This window comes from Coenobita brevimanus, chromosome 13, assembly GCF_032717465.1.
Source record: "Coenobita brevimanus isolate Jiangsu-jjx chromosome 13, ASM3271746v2, whole genome shotgun sequence".
NCBI classification, from domain to species: Eukaryota; Metazoa; Arthropoda; class Malacostraca; order Decapoda; family Coenobitidae; genus Coenobita; species Coenobita brevimanus.
The window spans coordinates 58689694-58704896 of record NC_136966.1 but is presented as its reverse complement, the minus strand read 5'-3'; the positions used below and the strand labels follow the sequence as shown (position 1 = coordinate 58704896).

At 41.6% G+C, this 15203-nt stretch overlaps 1 protein-coding gene across 3 annotated transcripts in view; it reads right to left on the bottom strand.

Moving 5' to 3' along the window:
• Positions 1-2179: 2179 nt before the first annotated feature.
• Srp72 (signal recognition particle 72) overlaps positions 2180-15203 on the bottom strand; it is a 33997-nt gene continuing 20973 nt past the window's right edge. For 2 of the 3 annotated variants that reach the window (XM_080284015.1, XM_080284023.1), the window contains exons 9-12: positions 11803-11961; positions 9229-9389; positions 7060-7281; positions 2180-4601 (exon numbers count right to left, since the gene is read on the bottom strand). In XM_080284015.1, the coding sequence (XP_080140141.1) occupies positions 4469-4601; positions 7060-7281; positions 9229-9389; positions 11803-11961 (675 nt within the window). In that variant the 3' untranslated portion in view covers positions 2180-4468. Of the gene's footprint in view, positions 4602-7059; positions 7297-9228; positions 9390-11802; positions 11962-15203 lie in introns of all 3 variants that reach the window. The other variant, XM_080284024.1, reaches the window with a different exon arrangement.

Here is a 15203-nt window from a genome sequence, read left to right as displayed (position 1 = left end):
TTCAATAGGAAAGTAATTAAAGGTTGATAGGAGAGCTTTTGGACTGAAGGGGTTAGGGACAGGCTTCATTAAGCCATTCTTGTTACCTTTAAACTATGTTAATCAGCATAGGAGAGACTTTTCAAACTTAGAGTCCCATATGACATTCTTTAACATGTGTAGGAGAGACACTGGATAAAGCCTAATTGGAGATATAGTATATTGAACTGGAAGGACTGCATACCTTACATCCTTCATTAACCATTGCTGCTACCATTAAATAAGAATTATCATACTGAAGGTAATTACTAGCAGCCTTCTATCTATCTATTGCCAGACGCCTCAATCCCGTTTGGGGTGGCCACAAACAAATCGCCTCCAAGTCGCCCTGTCCCTCGCCATTTCACTTCCCTGCTCCCAACTCACACACCCCTCTCTCATATACCTCTCCACCCCATCTCTCCATCTCATCCTCGGCCTCCCCCTCCCTCTTTCCCCCTCCCTCTTTCCCCCTCCACCTCACTCACATACACTCTCTTCGTCAGTCTTTCACCCTCCATCCTCTCCACATGGCCAAACCACCTCAGTGTGTTCCTCATAACGCTTCCTATCACATCCACATCAACAGCCTTCATTAACATATTACTATACTGTAATTAGGAGAGAGGTTTCATAAGTTGATTGGAAGTCAGGAGACAGCAGGAATATACCATTACTGTGGAGGGGGATGAATTTGTGTGTAGGCTATGATATAGGAAGCATATCTCAGAATATGGATGTACAAGGTTAATCATATCTTGTATAGTACTTACACTTTCAGATTTGATAGCTTTTCCTTTTGTAATCTTTACTGAATGATGCAATCAGTTCATGATTACACATTATATAATCTCAGACTTCATCTGTCATTGTAGTTGGCTCACCTTGACAAATTTTAGTCCTTCTGCTGCTTAGTTCCTGTATCTGAGTGGCAGAATAAGACAGTATTATGGTTTTGCATCCTCCCCATAGATCTTCATTGTGATTTGCATGATAATCTAGTCTTTATCTCTAGAAACAGCTCAGCATTCAAGGTGGAGAGATGCCAGGTTTTTGTCAGTTTAGGGTGGACATGTAGTCTATATGGTTTGTCTTTATTGTTTTATGTATTCATTATTATTATTATTAATATTTTTTACTGTAGATCAAATTTAGCGATTCATCTCTTCCGTTTATAAATCGGTACAACAGATAGGCTTTCATTCTCAGAGTATGACCACTGAGTACTGTACTGTCTTCCTGTGCAGTGTATATTTTGTCATTTGTACTCACATTATACGTTTCATTAAAGAATTTGTATCATATGTTTAGTTTCTGTGTCACTCAGTGTGTTAAGTTCATGTAATATATGGTTAATCGTTTAAGTCCTGCCGTTGGATAGCAGAAAGTTCCAGTTTTTACTTTCTCCCTTTATATAAGTAGCAGCTGCTCTATATTCTTTCCATAGCACTTGTTCATGATTAGCATTAAACTGCAGGCTTAGGTATTCCAAGTAGCTCAGGAAATTTCGAAATATCTCCTCCTAAAGCGACATTAATATTAATGGTACATGACAATTTAGTTTAGTCTGTGCATGATAGTTCAATTTCCCATTTTTTGTAACATGTAAAGAAATAAAATACAGTAGAAGTTTTAGCCGGAATCCCTATGGGGGCGCGGTAGCATGGTCAGCATGGTGCTGGCCTGTTGATCAGGAGGACCCGGGTTCAAATCCCGGTGTGATAGAGGTTTCTTTAAAATGTGGCTGAGGAAAGTTTGCGTAGCAGGCTTTCCTTAAAAGCACAAGGCCCCTTACTACACCAAGACACTCACACACACGCTACTACATACATACACACACCAAGACACACACACTGCTACATACATACACACACACAAGACACGTACATAGCCACAGCCACCCTCACAGTAGACACACCACACACACACACAGGGTGGGACAGACACACCACAGGCAGACAGAGAGGGACATATACAAAACACAGGGAGTGAGAGAGGAGGGGGTTTTATTAAAAAGTCCAATTTTGGTATACCTCCTGTGACAAAATTGATATAGCCCCCCCCCACAGCCACCCTCACAGTAGACACACCACACACACACACAGGGTGGGACAGACACACCACAGGCAGACAGAGAGGGACATATACAAAACACAGGGAGTGAGAGAGGAGGGGGTTTTATTAAAAAGTCCAATTTTGGTATACCTCCTGTGACAAAATTGATATAGCCCCCCCCTTTAATATTTTTTGGATATTTTCATCTAGTGCCCCCCAGGCCCCAGACCCACTCGGCTGAATCAAATTGTCTGGCGTCAGCTGGAACATGATATACCAGAGTTATGCCGGTCATGCGGGGGTTAATGGTGACAGTGTAGTAACTGTCAGGCTCCTATGACTCATTCAGCCGAACAAAATCGTCTGTCAGCTGGAATGGAATACTAGAGTTGTCCCAAGCACCAGAGGGTTAAGAATCTTAACCCTCTGGTGCTTGGGACAACTCTAGTACCCCATTTCAGCTGACTCAGACGATTTTATTCGACTGAGCGAGTCATAGGAGCCTGACAGTCTCAATACCGTCACCATTAATCCCCTCACGACCGACATAACTCTAGCATCATGTTCCAGCTGACGCCAGACAATTTGGTTCAGCCGAGAGAGGATCCTAGGATCTTGAGAGACACTATAACATCACAAACAAAATACAAAATGCCTTCCCTCCATCTTAATTTACATTAACTACCTTCTTTTCTGTATATGTGCCCCAGGCACTTCCAGCGAGACAGTCCCACATATTCATTAACTGGTTCCACTCTCGTAATATCCCTTATTCTTGCATTTGTAACTCTGTCTTGCCACTTTACCCCAAGAATCCTTCTCAGTATTTTATTCTCAAATCCTAATACTTTCTGATCTGTTGCAATTGTACTGTACCATGACTCATGCCCGTAAATTAAAATTGGCCTAACCATGGACTTGTAAATCTTCACTTTAGTGTGTATCGAAAGCATATTATTACTCCAAACAGATTTCAACATTCCAACAGCTCGCCAAGCCTGACTAATCCTCTCCTCAATTTCATTGTTTAATGATCCATTAGATGATACAATCATTCCCAGATATTTAAAGTTTTATAATAACAATAATATTACAATAACAACAATCACACCAACCATGCTATGAATATAACGATCCTCCTTTACCTTTGTCGTTAATGTCAAAATGATACTCAATAATTTTTCCGTATCCTCTCCACATCCAAATCCTCAACATTCAGTATTTGTTTAGCCTCCTCTTGACTCATGTGTGGCTCTCATTTCCCTGCTCCTGCATCTTTTGTTTCTCTCTTCTGTCTAGATTTCAGCAGCAGAGTATCTCTCTTTCTCTCTTTTCTTTGCTCTCTCTCTCTCTCTCTCTCGTCTCCCCTCTTCTTTCTTTCTCTCTCCCCCCCTTACTTTCTCTTCTTCCCTCTCCCTCCTGAACATGACCCTCTCCTTCGATAATACAAAGTCTTCATTATATGTAGCATTTTTTTTTTTCTTTTAATTCTGTTCCACTCTTAAGTCCTCTGTAAATCAAAAACAGCATTTTGAAGCTGAGCTGTTCTCAATTTTTCCTACTTAAGATGGCACGCGTGTGAAGAAAAAAATTAAAATGCAACACATACCTACAACAAAGACTGTTTGTATTCTTCACTTGCTTTTGTTTACAAAATTCTCTACTGCAATGTGCCAGCTGTTCCATTTACTTAATTACCTTAGTGTTTATCATTATTAAACATTTCCTCTCCCTCTTGCCTTTCACGTTAAGCCCCTTGGATCTGAGGAAGCCTTCTACTCATTTATTCTTGATGCTAAAGAGAGATATCTTCATGTAATGGCACTGATATTCCTCAGTATTTTGCTGATATCACTGAAAAGTAACTCAATAAGCACTTATAAACTTTATCTCTGAAAGTTCACAATTAGGAGAGTTACTGTGCAGGTCACTGGACTGATGGGTTTAATTTTCCGTATTCTCATCATCATCATCCAACCTCTTTTCTTACCAACAGATGGGGAGAAGCAGGATCCTAAGAACCACTCCTTAAACACACAGCCCAATTTGGTGCCACCCTGTTCTTTTTCTGCACTCTTCTGCCCTCTCTTTCGCCTTTCCTACTGCCACCCATATTCTGGCTGCTTCACTCTTCTTCCTCCTTTCCTTTTCATTTATTCACACTTCATTTTACCACTTCCCTTCCCAATTCTCTTCCTCTCTTTTCTTCATACCCTTATTCACCCCCTCTCTCTTTTTCTACCATTCATTCTTTTTGCCACTTGTCCCTCTTACTCATCCTTATCTTCTTCCCTTTTCTTCTCTTTTTACTCTTTCTCCTACCATCCACTCTTCTTCTTTCTGCCACCTCCCTTACTCTTCATCCTTACTCTTTCTTCTCTCCTTACTTATCCTTCTACCATCCACCTTTCTTCTTTTTACCACCTCCCTTCTTCTTCTGAACGTTGCGGCGTGGATGGTGTGTTTCTGGAGGCGTGGATACCAGTTGGGTGGCTGGTTTGTATGTACCAGCAGTCTTTGTGATGTCACTGTGAAAGGAAGAACAGATTATTAAACATCATCACCATCTAGACCAGGGGTTCCCAACCTGGGGTAAATTACTCCCAGTGGGGTAATTTGGTCTTTTGTGAAGGGTAATGGGGGAGGTAACAAAAAAAAAAAAAAAAAAATCTAAAAATCATACCAGTTATGATAGACTTCGGACCTATACTAAAATTCAGAGATGAATGTTTAAAGTAATGTTTATTTGGTATCAGTGTTAATAATAAAAATAAATTACTCCTTGCAATAACCCTCTTGGTTTCAGCCTAACCTTTAATTAAGTCCTACATTCAAACTAAAATCTAGGCATCAAAATGTTAAGCAGCTAAAATGCAATTGTGGAAACATAAGCAATGAGGGGTAATGAGTGAAGAGAGGTGTGGAAAATGGGGTAATGGGTAAATAAAGGTTGGGAACCCCTGATCTAGACCTTTTTTCCACCTAAGTATTGGGTTAAGGAGGGTTGAGAGCAAACTTATTACAAGGGGAAGTCAAATAATCACTGTCATCATCACTGTTACTGCTGTTTTTGTGGCCTCAGGGTCATCTACACATCAGCCTAGTGGACCGCAGGCTGAAAATGCCCTTTGACAAACCACATCCTCCTATGGGAGGATAGGTAGGAAAATGAGGGGCACTTGTACATCAGTGAGCTGGGAGCGGGGCAATGAAACGGCAGGGGACAGGGAGACGTGGGGGCGATTTGTTTGTGGCCACCCCAAACGGGATTGAGGTGTCTGGCAATAGATAGATAGATAGGTTAGAAGTCTGCCCCTCAGACAGCGATTTGATGGATAGCGGCCATTTTGGCGGACTAATAAGGTTGCTATCCAAGGGGCCCCACTGTACTTGGGTAGTGTGAGGAGTAAGGATGGAAGTTTAGAGGGTGAAGTGCTTGAAAGGGTACAAAAAGGAAGAAAGGTTGCTAGTTCATTGAAAGCAGTGATAAGAAACAGGAAGTGAGCATGGAAGTGAAAAAGTTACTACATGACAGTATGGTGATACCAACTCTAACGTAAGGAAGTGAAGCTTGGACTTTGCTGGAGGGCAAAAGTCAAGCGTGAGAGCAGTGGAAATGATTTATTTGAGAGGAGCATGCAAAGTCACATGGAGAGACAGACTGAGAAATGAAGATGAGAAGGAGCATTGTATTTTGGATGAGGATGTGATAGAAAGTGTTTGGAGAAACACACTGAGGTGGTTTGGCCATGTGGAAAGGATGGAGTGAGAGACTGATGAGGAGAGTGTATGTGAGTGAGGTAGAGGGGGAGAAGAGGGAGGGGGCAGCCGAGAATGAGATGGAGGGATGGGGTGGAGAAGTACAGTAAAACCTCGATATAGAACAGAATTCGCTTTTATCGGACCTGAGGAGCTACCGGACTAAATTTCAATACAGTAAAAGCTTGACGTGGTGAAATTTGTTTGTGCACCGTATGGAAAACCTCACATGGATAGTATGAATGATCTCAGATATGCTACTTCTCAACAGCAGTAAGCACCCAAGAAATAAGATAAACCCCTCAAAAGAATCAATGGAATGAACCCATGAACACTAGCTCCCTGTCAGTCTGTTTTAAACAACAAAGCTTTATATTGTAACTATGCTGCATATGTTTGGAAGCATGCACACCTTACAAATCCTTATACTACACCACCTGATGGCCATGGCCAGGTATTGAAAGACAATGAATATCATATAAATTGGTCTGATTGTGATCAAGCTCCTCAGAGTATCAACTCAGTATTAGAAATGGATTCAACATGACAACACATGGAAGATGAGGATTTGGAACCGACTACTGTGTTGTGTGAAACAGATGGATCTGATAACGATTGGGAATGAATAAGTATTATCATCATCATCATCATCATCATCATCATCATCCGGACCTCCTTTCCTACCCTAGGGCAGGGTGAGGAGTTGCAACGTCCAGACAGCCCAAGTCTGCCAAGTTCAATGGGCCCCGCTCCCATTCACTCATCATGCAAGCCCCTGGAATCCTGGTTCTATCTGATACGCCACCACACTCAGACCTCATGTTTCATATCAAGGTTTTCATAGTTCTCCTTCCCTCTTCAACTCTGCTTTTCACTTCTTTTGCACTTTTACCTCCACCTTCTATTACTGCCCCTAGATATGATCCATAAACTTCCTCACTAATTAAAGTCTCTCTCCATTCATCAGTAAATTACACTGAGAGTCACCTGCACTCTCCAAAACCATCACTTTGTTCTTATCACCTTTACTTTCAGAGCCTGACACTCACAAAACTGCACCAATCTGCAAAGCTCCTTTTGCAAGCAAGACAAAACCATCTGCATACATTGGATTTCGGATACTCCACCCTTCACCATCCACTTCCAACCTCAACCCTCTCTCTACATAGACATGCACAGGTACAGTATAAAAGGTACAGTATATACTGAATGAGCCTGCAAACATACAATTTATCAGCTGCATCACTGGATACGCCCTGGGTGCCCTTCATAACATCCTTGGCACGTCTGTCCCTTCGCTTCCGGTAACCCTTCCGTTGCCAGCGTGGTAGCCAACGTTCAGGGTCTGGGGGAACTTCAGGGTTGTAGTTCTTGGGAAGTTGGGGCTTGCGTTTCTTCTTCTTCTTTGTTTTCTTGTCATTGGTTTTTCTTGTTTCAGAACCAGGAGTCCTAGAAATAAATTGCCTGGTATGAGATATAGGATTAGATTAAGTGTATATATTGATTTTTTTTCTTTTTTTTCAAGGCTCCAACATGCTTGCATGCGTCGGCCTTGGTCACCTGATGGCAACTCTCCATGCTGCTCGATCTATGAGTGATTGAATACATGGTGAGACAATGAAAGTGTGGCGTGCTTCACAGGGCACGCTGCAGATTAGTTCTCACTTTATCAAGCTTTTCTCTCATTCCTTGCTGTCTGGACCTATCTCAACCCATCCTCAGCTGGGAAAATGAGGACAGGATGATGATAACAATGACAATGATGATGATGATGATGATGATGATGACTTACACTTTCAATATCATCATCATCCCAAACTCTTTTTCCCCTCCAATGATAGGGTGTGGTAGGGTCCAGACAGCAAGGAAAAACCTGGTAGAGGGACAACTATCAACAGCATGCTCAGTTAAATAGGCCACAGTTTCACTCACCATTTAAACCCCCCGAATCCTGACTCCATCTCATGGGCATAGGTTGTTCTAGAGCTCCGTGGTTCCTCGTACTGCTGATAATTGCCATCAATAAATGAAATAGGCTTACATGTGTATGCATGGCCAAAGACTTCACAAACATAAACATCATCTTATATCCGTTTCTGCAACCTTTCCAATATCATGCAATGCATGCTGCCCTCCAGGGATGTATCACTTACCTCTAAAAAGCTTCTAACTTCCCTTACATTATTACATTTGCTCACGTTTTTTTTTTTTTTTTTTTAATGACACTATAAAACTGGAGAAACCATAAGGTGAATGGGGAAAGAATTACAGACTATGGTGTGGATGGTAAAATGAAGAGTTTTTTGTGACGGTAGTGTACCACATGTAAGAGTAAGTGGTTATCTGAGTACGTGGATAAATATAAGTGTCACAGTGAGACAACTAGGTCTGATGTCCCTTATCTTAGTGGAGCAGGAGAAAGGTTTTGGGTGTCAGTAGCAGTGGCTTTGTGGGTGTGGAGGTGGAAATGGGAATGGGAGTAGCCTCGCAAGTGAAAACACCAACTACAGCATACTGATCACATATGTACATCAGAAACGCATGTGAGAGGTTTGGGGTAGCAGCAGGGTGGTGGGTATGGCACTGGGCTGGAGACTGCGTGTACGAGTGGCCCAGTTCTGTCAGGTGAAAACAAGCTAACTACAGAACAGCAGACCCTCATTTTACAATGAGTCAGTCTTATATGACGTCTAAAATGTTAGGACCTTTTCTTGATATACAACTGCATTTTTGTTTATACTGTATGATCATAATGATTCAGTATGGGGCCTCACTGGTCAATGTACAATCGCTGCTTATGTTTATACAATTGCCAGCATGTAAGCTTAGCCATTCATTTGCTTCAAGATGACCTTTGAACTGTCACTATTCGGTGTGTTACTGCCAGTGATGGAACAACGGTGTCACGCTGGAGTTCAAAAAGCAAGTGAAGTGAAATAACTAACAGCTTAGGTGAGTTGGAAACAAATTTTTAAACTTATTTACTGTTGTATGCAGCAAGTGAAATGCAGTGAAGGAAATATCATCACTACCCATTAAAAAGCATTGAAAACTTGTTTTTAGACTTTGTTGGGTGGGTGACTCTTGGCCAAAAACATATCCCCGTTGAACCCGTTACAACTGACTCAAAATACAATAAATCATTGAACAATGAATTGCTTCACATGAGTCCTCGTCGAAAAACAAAAGTACAGGTATGTGGTATACTGATTGCAATAGTAATAGCAGTAGCACTATGGTGGCAGCAGTAGTAGTATGGTGGGTGTGGCAGGTGGAAAATATATATATGTAAGGAGTGGTGTGTAACAAGACATGTAATGATGTCTAAGTTCCAATTGCAAGTATGTTTCCTTGTAGCTGAGAAGCAATGTAACAAGCGTTTAAGAGTAATAGTACCTTGGTGCGACAGGTGAGAGGTTTTGGGTGGCAGTGGCAACAGCCTTGCGGGTGTGGCGGTGGGCTGGGGTGGCCTCCAGTGCGGCAATGTCAAGATCACCAGCCACTTTTGCAACAGATGGCAAGGACGCTGACATCTTCTGAGCTGCTGCGATATCATACTGTAGAGAAAGGGTGACCATGGATGAATCTGAGGGATGGGGTGGAGAGTTGCATTATACCAGTACAATTTTGTTGCTAAAGTGACCGCAGGCTCATCTGAGTGTGAACCTGATGGACTGCAGCTAAAACTGACTTTCTGGAGTCCATATCTTTCCTTCATGCGATGAGAGGGAGCTGAGGAGCATATTTATAACAAAACGACACTTATATCAGTGCCACCATGTGAAGGCATTCCATTCCAGCACTAGCAAAATTATACTGTAGGAACAGCAATGTCATACTGTAAGGGTTTGTGGACAATGAAGACAGAGACTGACAATACTCTATTTACTCTAATGTTGCAAGGATCCTTAACTCTTACAGTCTAATTGATGTAGTCAGACTGGCAGGTAGATTAACTAGTAACTAGAGAGGTTCATTCCTACTTCATAATGAAAGCTCATCATGTTTCATGCAGTCATATCTTAGTTTTCAAGTTGTAAATGAGGTGGAGGAAAAGGGAGAGGAGAAGACAAAGGATAGGATGGAGAGTTATATAAATATCTAAATGAGGGGGGGTGGGAGAGAGAGAGAGAGAGAATGTGGTATAGCTTATTCAATCTATTCCAAGAAGAGACAAGCCACATGCTTTGAAAGATGGCAGCTGATTGGCTGTCAGAGTACATTCATTATTAACGATACATTTTAAATTATTTTTATTATAAGGGTTACATTAATGATTGGTGGGGGCACTCACCATTAACTCACTCTATGTAATGCTGCTCCTGGGTGCCTGCCCTTTCCTCTCTTCCTTCCTTCTTTTCATCCTTCCTCTTCTGTCTTTCCTTCCTTCAGTCTACAGGTGACCCTACACTGAGTGACATGCCAAATGGTTTCCTGTACACCAGGAAACCATTACTATGCTGGGTGGTAACCATATACCGGTAACCAAATTATGGCGCCTGGTGGTTTGGTGGGCAATTAAGGTGTTCCAATGGATTTAACCGGTGCTGGTTTATATCCAAGGGGTGGTTGGAGTTTACTGCTCACATAATGCCACTCAGGGATGAGTGAGGCTGATCACTCTCATCTTAAATGTCAGGACTGGCTTGCCTAGCCCTGGGTTCCTATGCTCCTCATGGGGTGACAATGGATTAGATGATGAATGAGTGAATGAATGTTACAAGAACTGTTTGATGATAATATTGTCCAAATAAAATATAATGTATATAGTTATTTGTTTAATTTAAAAACACAGCCTTACAAAGTTATCAAATGGTGCAGACACATTTGAACTTTTCAATTCTCAACACAAATCAAAACATGTCCAAGTAAAAGTATTATGAATACCTTTATTGTTTTCTCATGTTCAGGCATTTAAGGTAAATTATGTCATTATTGCAATAGCTTGTAAAATATAACCTAACAAATGGCTTAGGGGAGGAGGGGAAGGCTGCTTGTGGGATGTCCCACTTGACTAAGCAGAGGAATATACAAATTTATTTGACAGCATTTTGCTGTTGCATCAGTTTACATTATGTTATGTACTTTTCAGTAAGTTTTCAAACTTTTTAGTTTCAAATATCTAGTTACAGCTTACAAAGTTGGGACAAGGTATGGCCTGCAGGATATTTAAAAGTGACAGTGACTTAAAGCTTCTTTACCCATGTCTGCCAGTCATTTTCATTGGAATTCTGATGTTTTACTAGGTTAGATTTTACAAAACGTTCCAGCAATGACAATTCATCTTAATCTGCCTGAACATGGGGGAAAAATCAAGGTACTCATAAAACTTTGCTTGGACGTGTTTTGATTTGTCTCGAGAATTAAAAATTTCAAACATGTCTAGGCTATCTGCTAAACTTTGTATGTGTCATATTTTGTTTGGGCAATCTTAATATCAAACGGTTATCGTAACCATTTCATTTCGTTTAGTTTTTGAAGGTTCCAACATGCTTGCATGAGTAGGCCTTGGTCATCTAATAGCCGCTCTCTATGCTGCTCGATCTCTGGCAGTTTCCCTATTCAGTCCCTTATCCCTGAGGTCGCACTCAAATGACCTCATGCCAGGTCTTGTTAGGTCTATCTCCTGCAACTCTACCCCCAACATGAACACTTTTCACTTTCCGCACCCAATTATCATGAGGATGAAGAAAGAGAGGGAAGAGAAACTAGGTGGTATGACTAAGCCAACCTAAGCATATGCGGTGATGGCATGGTGTGGTATAAATATTGATGGTTTGTTTTCACTTGACAGAACTAAACCTCTTTCACAACTCTTACATGAAATTTGATGAGCCCGGGTTAGTAGGTGAGAATAAATCTCCACGGCAAATCAAGTCAATCCTCCAATCTGACTACTCTGGTCATTAACTGAACTGAAAGGATATTGAGATCATCTGTCACAACAGCTTAAACCTATTGTGGGCTAACCTGAGCATATGCAGTGATAAGCTGTGCTAGTGTAGTAACATCTGAGGGGTCAAGGCGATGCAGGTCCAACAGAGAGGCAGCTGCTGTGGCAGCATCACCACTACGCAGGTGGAAGTCTGCAGCCTGACGCCACAGTGCTCCTAGTTGCTCTGCTGATGTCTGAAGTTGAAAAATAAAAACTAGTCTGAAAGTCTTGTTGCTGTTGTTGTTATTCCATGCTTACCTATATGTGAACCTAGTGAGCCAAAGAAATCCACCCACCTCAACCAGGCACTACAAGAGTTCTTTATGCTGAGGTTGTTGTTTTTCCATGCTTACCTATATGCGAAACCAGTTTGTTTCTTTTCATTCCTTTTCATTAATAAAGGCTACAGCATGCTTGCATGCTTCGGCCTTGGTCACCTAATGGTGGCCCTCCATACCGCTTGACCTCTGGCAGCCTCCCTATTCAGTCTCTTATCTCTGAGGTCACACTCGATGACCTCATTCCAGGTCTTTTCCGGTCTACCTCTTGCAACCCTGCCCCTAACGTTAACACTTCTCACTTTCTGCACCCAATTGTCATCCCCCATCCTCTCTACAAGGCCAAAACATCTCAATCTACTTTTCCTCTTTACAACACTTAATACACTCCAGTCCCATCCCTCCTCACAACTCATCCATGGTAAACCTAGCCCTTCCAGCCCTTGCATTCAAGGATGCACTGAACATCCATTTTATCACTGTCATTCCTGTTGTTTGAGTCTGGGAATATCCTCTTCCATTATTGCCCAGGTCTCACTACCATACAACATTACACTCCTAACACATGCTGCATAAAGATCCATTAGCACAGAGGGAGAGCCCTCTCAAAGTCCAGAGAGGCGGCAGCTCCCTCAACTTCTTCCAATCACTCCTCACTCTAGCCACAGAGCTAGCTCCAGCCCCACCTCCAGCACATAACATGTCTCCCAGGCAATAACTCTTCCACACACTTCAGAGACTCACCAGCAAGATCAATCCTTTCATGCCCGACAATCTCCACATGCTCTCCCCAACACACCACACACATTACCTTGCAGTCTACCTCTAATATCACTGCATCTCTCATGCACCCACTATCACAAACAATGCACAGAATAGAACTACTTCCCATGTCCTCATGGCAAATTGAACATGACCACTCTCCCTCTTCTTTGATAGTACCACCACCAACCCTACCATCACCTGTTTTATTTGCATTTACTCTCAAGCCCTTGCACCCCATACCATCTCTCCACTTCCTAAATCTTTCCTCTGCCTCCCTTTCATTCTCTGCCGTCAACACCAAATCATCGGCACACAACATCTCCCATAGGAGTCCATTTCTTCTGTCACGTGAAAGGGCTTCAAGCACCGTGATAAACAACAAGGGGCTCAAGACTGACACCCTGATGTACACCAACATTCACGGAAATCTCATCACTCAAATCTCCATTCACTCACACCTAGGTGCCAGCACCCACAAACATAGCCATAACCACTATAACCAGCCATTCCTCGAGCTTTCTCACTGCTCACTTCACCACCTCCCTAGGGACTCTGTCAAAGTCCTTCTCCAGATCAACAAAAACAAAGTGCAGATCCCTCTTCTTTCCTACATATTTTTCATGAAGCTGTCAAATAATGAATGTGGCATCAGTGGCCCCTTTGCCTGGTATAAAACCAAACTGCAGCTCTTCAGTATTCATTCTTTCTCTAATCATACCTTCAAGAACTCTCTCCATTACCTTTATTATCTGGTCCAAAAGTTTTATACCCACCCACCTCAACCAGGCACTACCAGAGTTGTTATGCTGAGGTTATGTTAAAGACAAGAAAGAAAGCTCATGAAGAGGAATAATATGTCATTAAACAAAATTTTTACCCATATATATGTCCTCAGCCTGATGTCATGGTGTTTCATGCTGTTCTCCTGAGGACTGAAAGGGAGAAATAATCTAGTGATTAGAACACCCCAGTTGGAGTGACAGCCATGTATAAGTTCAGTTACCAAAAGGTGACTAGAGGTTTTCAAGAAAACAATGCTCTCAGAGGGAGATGGCTGGTTATCTACCCTTAACCTTCTCTGGTGTCTACAGGAGAAAAACAAAAGCTAGTTTGTGGAGATCCATGGGAAAGAAATAAAAGCTGCTCTGTGAAGTTCTATTCACTTGACCCTCCATTTCCCGGACTGATGGGGGGGGAGGAGACCAGTCCAGGAACCCCAAAAGTCCGTGAATCGCAAAAGTCCAGCCCCACATACCATTCCCTGGACTTTTACAATACAGTACTTTGTCTGAATTCTCCAATACTGTCCGGCAATTATTCAGATATTCTAGAGCATTCTGGAATGTACTGTAAGCTACCTGTTCCAACATAACTAATATACACATTACATAAAATAATAACACTGCCACAACAACAATAATAATAACTTTAACACAATAGTGGTATTTTGCTGCCAACAACCCTAAGAATGGTTGGTTAGACACTTGTTGATAAGAATGTGGAGGATATGATAGAAAAAGATTAGAAAGCTGAGGAAAAAGAGGAAAATGAACAAAGAATGGAACACCACAAGGTGCACCAACCACTCATCAGCTGACTGAGATACAAACACGCAATCATCGAATGTGATCTTGATCTTGGACCGAATCAGCAATTTTAATTGGAAAATATTTTCATCTTTATCACAATATAGGTTTGCACACCTAATGATCTGAAATTGAGTAAAATATTTGTGCTTAATTTAATCATAAATAGAAAATCAGGATTCAGAGAGAAAATTTCTTAAAGTTAGCAGAAGCATTTTGCCTCTAGCCTAACAACTCGCCCTGACGAACTTTTGCATAAATATTGATTTACAATGCAGATACATTTTTTTGTACTCAAAATATTTATGCAAAATACAAGTCTGTCAAGAGATGCTGACGATCAGAAGGGGAAATATCTGCTAACACTGGTGCATTTTAGCTCTGAAACCTGATTTTTTAAGTTATATTAAGCACAATTTTCTTTTAGCAGATTTCAAATAATTAGGTGTGTATGAGCCTCTGTGGTGAAAAAAATTTAAATATTTTCCAATGAAAAGTGCCGATATGGTATTTAATCGCACCGAGTTGGGTGAGCTGAGTCGGAATGGATATCACTGACTTTGTCTGCAAGACATTTTTTTTTTTTTTTTTTAATTACTTATGGGTTTTAGTGGTAGGTTGGGGCACTCACCATCCACTCACTCGATGTACTGCTGCTCTCGGGTGTCTGCCCTTTCCTCTCCTCCATCCTTTTTCCTTCCATCCTCTTCTGTCTTTCTATCCTTCATTTTTTCCTTGTCCTTCTGCCTATGCTAAGTAAAAATTACCTATTCTGGGTACGGTTTATGCTCATGTTAGAAAGATTAC